At 33.8% G+C, this 9,054-nt stretch overlaps 1 protein-coding gene across 1 annotated transcript in view; it reads left to right on the top strand.

Annotated features, from left to right (window-relative positions):
- Window positions 1–9,054, top strand: part of LOC110103257 (glycosyltransferase-like At2g41451) — a 30,777-nt gene that overhangs the window by 10,684 nt on the left and 11,039 nt on the right. The window contains exons 4-8 of the mRNA XM_028698635.1: window positions 3,027–3,135; window positions 3,393–3,527; window positions 3,605–3,649; window positions 7,410–7,597; window positions 7,781–7,922. Of these exons, the coding sequence (XP_028554468.1) occupies window positions 3,027–3,135; window positions 3,393–3,527; window positions 3,605–3,649; window positions 7,410–7,597; window positions 7,781–7,922 (619 nt within the window). The remainder of the gene's footprint in view (window positions 1–3,026; window positions 3,136–3,392; window positions 3,528–3,604; window positions 3,650–7,409; window positions 7,598–7,780; window positions 7,923–9,054) is intronic.

Genomic DNA, 9,054 nt, shown 5'->3' with positions numbered 1-9,054 from the left:
TCTCGGCAACTGAACAGGATGTAAGCTGCTTGTGGGGTGTTCTTGGACACGCAATCTGTGTCCGAGCGTTTGTACAGCAGCGACGTCGAATCCGGAAGGTCTCGGACGCAGCCTTCTTCCTTTGGGGAAGGCTTGGACAGCAGCCGCACCTCCGGGCTTCCAAACAGGCAAAATCTGCTGTGGAAGCTTTGTTGCAGCACGACGGACCTCCGGGAGACCCCCAAACAGTAAGATTCCCTGTGTCGGACAGTTGAGACAGCAGTTTTCCCCTTGGGAAAACCTTGGACAGCAGCTTGGAGCATACCTCTCGTACTTAAAGTCTAATCCTTTCTTGTGATTTGATTATAGTCATGAAGGTCGCGTTTGCCCGATTCTGGTAAGCTTAGTAAACGTAGGGTTTGAGTGCATTCACTTGCTTCTAATCTTATTGTTAGATTAGAGATTTTCGTTGAAAGCTACTACTTTGCATGATACTGTTTTTTCTATGATATTTTGTTGATTCAAATCTCTTTGCATGCAATTTAGCCTAAACGAAAGTGACCGCTCTTATGTTTTGATTCATCGTTTTATTTGCTAATAGTTATAGTTGTTATCTCTCTAGTCAATAAGTTGTGCAAGCTCTTAATAAAACCATTGCATGCATTTTAGTCCTACATCACTTTGTTTGGGTATGGGATAGGTGGAGGGGTCATAACCTTGCCTAACTTGCTTTCATATATTTCTTATCATTCATGTTGATGTTTTACATTGATAAGACATTTTAAAATATGTAGAGAGTTGTCGGCAATTCATAGAAACCTTTAGAGGTCTAATGGACCTAGCCCAACCTAGGGGCTAGCTTAACATAAGTTTTAGACCCAAGGTCCTAGAGGATCTAATTTTCCTAGGATCTCGGATCAATTGAGCTTATCCATAAACTTTTTTACTTTGATTCATTGAATTTACGACTTGCTTAGGTGGTCTAGTTCTAAGCCAAGGTAAACTCATAGAATATTGGTAGAAATCTAATAGCCTTCTCAACCTAGGCGGTAGCCCAACCAAGCCTTAGGTCCTCCCCGAGGACCCAATTAGCTTATGATCTATTATCAATTGAGTTTACCCATAAACACCCTGAAACACTAAGACACCCTCGCTAAACCAGCTTATGAACCAAGCTTACCCAACATGCATATCGTAATAGGTAGTAAAAACTTTAGATGAGTATTGTATTATCAAAACTTAACTTAAACCTTATTTGTTATATTCCCAGCATTAGTCCCTCTTAGACTCTGCTATTAGAGGGAGCCTCTTGTGTTGACTACATCTTTTTCATGTAGATTTAAGAAAATGTTATGATCGCATATCTTTGTATGCTAAACTAGTATACGTGGAACCAACATGTGAGCACTTGGTGCAATTTATGGCTGTCACATGACCAGCTTATTTAATTTGAATCAAAAAATATTGAAAAGTTAATTATCATATCGTGCATATTATCACTTTTAAATTTGAAGATGATATATGTTGCATTTTAATTTTATAGTTTTGAATTCAAATTCAAACATATTTGAAAGGTTACTTTCACATCATGATGGTATTCAAAATTTGAATATAATGCATGATGTAATTTTAATTTTAAAATAATTATTTTAAATAATACTTAACTAGCACATCATGCATGTTATTTTTTAAATTGAATTCAAATTAAAAAATATAACTGTTTATTAGTACTAAATAATGTATGACAATTATTTTATTTTATAGCTAATTACACATATAATGATATATCATTTACTTTACATTTTAAATATTTTTTATTTATATTTAATTTAAAATTATTTGTTCAACCTTTAATCGTTTTAACTTGAGCTTGGGCAACTTGAGCTTGGGCCTTACAATACATCTAATAAATAAAATTAATTTTTATTCATTAATAGAAGTATTGATGAGTTCATGGTAATTGCATGTTTATGTTGAGAGATTCCTTAATCATCCTCTTGACCTTTTGCTATTTATTTTATCAGGATACTTCATGAAGGACGTTTTGGGGTTTAGAGTTATGTAATATAGATTTATTATAAGTTGCCGAGATCATGGTACATGCACACAAAATTTATCTGGTTGCAGGCTCTTAAATTTTAACACTTTTTCATTACTTTGATGAAAAATGAAAATATGAAATTAATCAATACAAATGATTATTTAAGAGCCTTATACCGAAAAAAAGTGTTCTACGCATACTCTACTAGTAGATTTTGGACACTTTGACACTGCTGTTCATTGGATTTTTGTAGCAAGCTTTGATCACCTTTGTTGTGCTCTTGTTTGATTGTTTCCTATAGAGGGTTTTGAGCTCCTTTGCTATGCTCTTATTTGATGGATTTGATTATGCAGCTGGCTTTGAGTGCCTTTGTTATGATGTTATTTCAACAGGGGAGTCTATTTGTTGCAGGTGCATAAGGTGGTTTTTTATTTATTATGGACATGTATGATAGCAACGAGATTTGAAATTTAAATTGAATTATGATTCTTGATTTTGGTCAGATTTTGAAATTTGAATTATTGGTTGCGACAAAAAAGAAAATCATTTATTTACTGATTTTTTCTAGGTTTGAAATTTTATTAGTTGTTTTCTTTGAATTTAATCGAGCAATGCATGATCACTTTGGTAAGACTTTCGAGTTTTTTTGAGTTTTCACATTAAGAAAATGAAATTTTATGTATTTAGTGGTCTTTGGTTTGTGGAACCTTATTTTTTCAATTTACAACCATTGCATCATTGTATTTGTATTAAAAAAGTCTTGACCCTTAAATGTTTTGTATCGCATACTACATACAGTGCTAAATTTTATGCGAATCTTATTTATTATGAGAATTGTTCTTATAGACATCAATTTTACTTCAATACTTTCCTGTTTTAAATTATCTAATGTAATGTTGTAACAGGCCTACTCATTGCTTGTAACTAGTTGTGCAGGTTTTTTTTCGTGATGATTTATATCCGATTATTGTCATTAAACTGAGAATTATTTTTCTTTGTATTCCAGCCGTATTTGGAATGAGCATTGGCTTGCAGGGTTCTTTTACAAGCCATGCAATTATGAACTATTTGTCAAGCAGTCGCTTAACATGGAAATGGCTATCGTTATGGCTCGGGTATGATTTATTGCATATCCGAAATGAACGTTTCTCGTATGTGTAATATTTAGTCAACTAAGATTATTTCTTGTCAGTTCTTTATTTCATTTTTGTTGCATAATTTTATTATTAACAGATGCATACATTTTTCTTCTAGGCGTTGAATTGTTCTATTTCTCCTGCTATTTTGGTTTGAGTAATGAATCTTTTAGGAAGGTCATAGGTATAATAATTTATCTAGGAAACGCAAAATTGACCTATGTTGTTGTATGTAGGATGCAGGAATGGATTGGATCATCCATCTTGACACTGATGAGTTGATACATCCAGCTGGGGCCCAAGAGTACTCTTTAAGACAATTGTTATCTGATGTTCCTAGCAATGTTGATATGGTGATATTTCCAAATTATGTAAGTAAGATTTCATCCTCCATAGTAAACACAATCACGTGTGGCAGGTCTAAGGCACTTTACCTTACGTGTTCTAGGAAAGTAGCATTGAGCGGGATGATATTAAAGATCCTTTTAGCGAGGTAAATGATACCTTTTTCTCCCCTTGAAGCTCAACTTACCACTGCTTAGATTAATTTGATGATGCCTCTACTGTACTAGCGGTTAAATTTTGATGTTTATTTCTGTGCATGTATGTTCTTGAGTAAAAAAATCGTATTCGGTAGTTCCTAGTCCCTTCTTTATGTTATACAAAGCTGCTTACAACTTAGATTTCAAGCGTGAAGCCTGAAATTCAGATTGGGTTAAATTATGCATTTTCTTGCTTTCTTTTTTATTCTTGGTGATGCCACCTTGAAACTTTGTTGGATCAATTATTTTGAATGACCTTTCCCTTTCGTGCCATTTTTCAAGCATTTGAGTAGCTGAAATGGGATTTCATCATTTTAAACTTATGCAGGACTAATTGACTTATCATTTGTAGTAGGCTCATGCATTGGGTACGCTCTAATTTGATTAATATTTCTATGTATAACTATCATTTGCTAAAGAAACATACAAACAGTTGCATAATAAGGATCTTTTGGCGGACACTTTGGTTCAGGTGATTCGACTGACAATGCATTTAGGAGCTTGGGTTCTGGATCCTTTGTTCTATCCCGGTTCTCACATGTTTCACCCAAACAAGCGGGGTGCTTCAAATTATTATTGTTTTATTGTTATTAGTTGGAGTAGGCACTGGAGCAGTAGGCATAGGAGTAGTAGGAGGAGGATAAGGAGAAGCCATAGTCCTAGTGGTTATATCTTTTTCATGATCAAATATTATTGATAGTATATAGTCCTTATTTTGTTGCATATTGTAATCCCTAATGAAAAATATAGCCCTATGAGCGAAGGCTCTTGTCATGACAAACCCTAAGATATATTGATGATGAGTATATAGTAGGAGGAGGATAACAAATAAAAAAAAAGTAGGAGGATAAGAAGTCATAGTACTAGTGGTTATATCTTTTTTTATGATCTAACATTATTGATAGTACATTGTCCTTATTTTGTTGTAGATAGTAATCCCTAATAAAAAATATATATCCCCATGAGCGAAGGCTCTTGTCATGATGAACTCTAAGATGTATTGATATTGAGTATATAAAATAAATTAAGTCTTTGTTTGGGATAGTTTTTTTATTTCTTTCTACAGTAGTTTTCTAATACAAAAATATCTTGGAAGCAGCTAAAAAGCAGTGGCAAAAAACTGTTCCAAATGAAGCCTAAATTGTAAAGTATTGTGCTTTAAATTCACAAGCAGGCAAATAATATGGGCTGAGTTACTAAGAAAATAATAATCCATTTATGACCCCAAACGAGGATAAATCAAGTCCCAACTGAAAACCGGACAACTTATTTATTATTTCATAAAGATCCTTATACCTATAGCCTAATCAACCAAATTTGGGATCAGGTATAGAATCAAATATCTTTTAAAAGCATATATTCTAGGGGAAAGTAGAAGAAAAATATGGTCAGCATATCTTATGGGATACAGATTGGCTTGGAAAAATGTGAGACATGGACACAAGGAACTTGTTACCTCAAACCCTTTAAATGAATTCTATAAAACACAAAACTGTGGGATTGGAAAAGGAGATTTAACATATGCTTGACTCCAATGACGAGCACTGCTACCATATATCTGAAATGATGTTAAAACCGAGAGAAACAAATTGGATGCATTGTTATGGCCTTCTTGGATTTTCAGCACATATGAAATATATAAAAGAAGAAAGAAAGATTTGCAAATTCTTACATTAAGCAAACTTTACTGTTGTGGATTTTGGAAAAAAATCAATTATCTTGGTAAATGAATAGAACTGGAAAATAATTGAAAAGGTGGAAAGTTTTAAAGAGTTCTGATACAATTTCAGTCTACAATTCAATATATTTCTATATGGGAGACAATGGAAATAATTTAGATGCATAGTCCTTATATTAATAGAATAGATGATTTTTTTCCCGGAGTAGTGTGTGAAGAAGTGGGATAAAGGCTTGATGTGAAGATGTGGGATAAAGGCTTGATGTTGTTGTTGTTGTTGTGTGTGAAGAAGGTTTGGTGAAATGCTAGTGTAATGCTACAATTGAGTGGCTTAATTAATAGAGAATTTTGAATCAAGATCATTTTGTCTTTAATATAATTCTTGTGCTTGAAAAAAAGTAGATTAATTTACTTGGTCATGATAAGATCTTCATTTCCATTCTACTGGATAAAAGGGTTGTGGGTTGATGGCAATTCGGAAATCAATCACAAAATTGAAATGCATCCTTGACTGTTAATTGTTCTATTTTACGTCGCTTCAATTTCAAAAATGTGTTCTCCTTTTTCTTTTATAATGCGTAGAATCATCCCAATTACTTAAAACTATGCCCAACACAATCTTCACTTTTTTCATACACCCATACCTTTTTCTTTTATAATGCGTAGAATCACCCCAATTACTTAAAACTATGCCCAACACAATCTTCACTTTTTTCATACGCTCATAAAATCCAAGTTATGAGTTGTGAATACCTTAGTATCTTCTTTAGACAAGTAGAATATTTGTATGTATGATGACACATCCTATTTGTGTTTGATAAGAATCATTTGATTGATGCTTACCTTGATTAAATTCTATAGTAGTTCATTCCTGTGATGAATGGCTTTTGTTTTCCTTTTTGTGTGTGTATGTTAATTTTAACATGGATTCTTGGGATAAAAGACCAACACCATCTTGATATAGTAATAGCCTATGAGTGAACTGAAGTTACGTGCATAAGACATTGAAAATTAAGTATATAAAAACTTATATTGTTAGAAAAACAAAATTAGATTCCTTAACCTTGTCACTATCAAATTGTATGTTTTAATAATGTTTTCGGGGAAGCATGTGCTTTGAAGAATTAAACAAATGCATAAAGGCAGAAAGATAAAAGAAGTTTTGGCAAATTAAGCTACCTGAAGATAAAAGAAAAAAAATAGCTTCAAAACAGGTGCATTAGTCTATCATAAGGGATCAATGGAAGCAATTCAGGTAATAAACACCAAATTTGTCTAAGCACTTTTTCCAATATGTGATGTACTCCAGCAATATAAAAGTTTAATTGTTGAGTTTTCCATGTTAAAATGGTGATTTAAAAATTGTAAAACTCATGCTGTTTTCTACTTCGTTGTAGCATACTGTTTTTGAGAAATATCGCCTTGGCATATATTCGCAATGAGCCCTACTAAATGATCCCTAGGCTATTACAACGATCCATTTCAGTGAAGAGACATGTCTCTTAAGGCGTCCCTAGACTATGTTTTTACTGAAGAAACATGTCTATGAAGATGTGAACTGCATGAGGTTAGATTAAAATATCCCATGGAACTTTATGGTTTCCTAGGATGGGCCTCCTAGTTTTCTCCAAGTCTTGAGTGCAATAACACTTTAGAAGAACTTGACTGTTGCACATAAGCGCAATAAACGTAGTTGTTTGATAAATTAAAAATTTTCCCTCTGTGAAGTTATTGTTGTTTCTGCACTATTGCAAAACTGCTTCATCTAGCTTTGTAGGGTGGATGCCTTTCTATAGAATACTCTGCTGTGGCAGTATAATGTTCATCGATGGTTAGTTCAAAATAAAAAATGGAGACTCATGCTTACTGCTGATTGATAGATTATTCCTGCATGGTGAACATTGAGTTGCAGTTATGAAAGCTTTTGTATGGAAGCTGTTGTTTGATTATTTTCTAGTTTTGATAGAAATATAAACATGTTACAAAGACCAGATAGCAGTTTCAGAATTCTGTCAATCTTACTCTGTGAGCAGGTCTCGATGTTTAAGAAGAACTATGATCATCTTCCGAAGGATACCTATTTTTCAATGTACAAGGAAGCAACACGCGGTAATCCTAACTATTTTCTGACCTATGGAAATGGAAAATCAGCTGCTCGAGTTCAAGATCATCTTCGCCCCAATGGTGCTCATAGGTGGCATAACTATATGAAGTCCCCTAAGTAAGATGGTTTACTATATTTGTATTTAATGCAAAAAAAAAAAAAAAAAAAAAAAAAAAAAACTCTTTTGATGTTTCACACTATCTATTTCATCCATTTCATGCCACTATATTTTATCTTCTCTGTGTAACCTTTCTTTTTCCCTTTAACAAAATTTAATGTGTTTTTTTTGTTGTTTGGTAGTGAGATCAAGTTAGAAGAAGCTGCTGTGCTGCATTATACTTACACAAAATTTTCAGATTTAACTTCGCGGCGTGACCGTTGTGGCTGCAAGCCAACCAAGGATGATGTCAAGAGATGCTTCATGTTGGACTTTGACAGAGATGTAAGTGTTTTCCATTCTCCTTAGTAGAACTTCCAAGTATTTTCTTCTGTAATAGGAGGTTTCCTTTAACATTTAGTGAATGATTTGTATCTACAATTCAACTCTTTTGGTGGAACAAACGGTAGTTTGCATGAAAAATTTCCGTATAGTTGTAGCATTTGTCCATGTCTCTAAACAACATCCTTGTAAGCTCCTTTATTTGAGTAGAAGACATCTAAGATCATTGTTTTACCCTTTAGCAGTCATTTTTCTTTTGTCTATCTTTCACAGATATGCTTAAGTTACAATAATAGCTTAAATCATGAAATTAAAGATATATATATATATATATATATATAACTTCAAAATAGTCCCTCGACTATTTGTATATGCAAATTTAGTCATAGTGTTTCACATTGCACCAATATAATTTCTTGACTATACTAAAATAATTCAAAATGCTCCTTTTGGTATTAAATTTTGATCAATTTTATATCACAATTATTACACGAGAGCCAATTTTGGATCAATTTTATATTGTTGGACTAAATTGGAGCAGCGTGACACTCAGAGACTAAATTAGCAATACATGAATAATCTGAGGATTATTTTGGAATTCATCTCTCTCTCTCTCTCTCTCTCTCTGTACTATCATTGAGTCCTAAGGCTTGAGATGCAATGCCACCTTGCCCTTTTGCCACATCGCCTACTCTCGTGGTGTTGCATTGCCCATCGTGATGCCACCTTCTCCTGCAGTTCACCCTCACACATGTTTGCTGCTTCTATCGCTTGTGTGAAATTCAAAACTCCCAATCTGCACATTGTGACGCTACTTCTGCGTGCATATCCTAAGTTCCTTGTTCACACACTACTTGGCCCCATCAACCATAACTGTAATTTGTATTTGAGTGTTTCCCTCACGTGTCACAACTTTGTCTACTCTAGGAGCCATGTTGCTACTTCACCAACTAAAGGCATGCTCACCCCACTATTCTTGCTTCGCCAAACCATCTTGAGAATCCAACCCCATGTCATCATGATCTCCACATTGTGACCCCACAACCCCCACTTCACTCACTCTCTCTAGCCTCCAATTGAGTTACTTGGCCCTTTAAATTCTCACAATCCTAAACCCTATATATATATATATATA

The sequence above is a fragment of the Dendrobium catenatum genome, unplaced genomic scaffold, assembly GCF_001605985.2.
Source record: "Dendrobium catenatum unplaced genomic scaffold, ASM160598v2 fragScaff_scaffold_1117, whole genome shotgun sequence".
NCBI classification, from domain to species: domain Eukaryota; kingdom Viridiplantae; phylum Streptophyta; class Magnoliopsida; order Asparagales; family Orchidaceae; genus Dendrobium; species Dendrobium catenatum.
The sequence above is the reverse complement of the archived record's forward strand: the minus strand, read 5'-3'. Positions and strand labels throughout refer to the sequence as shown.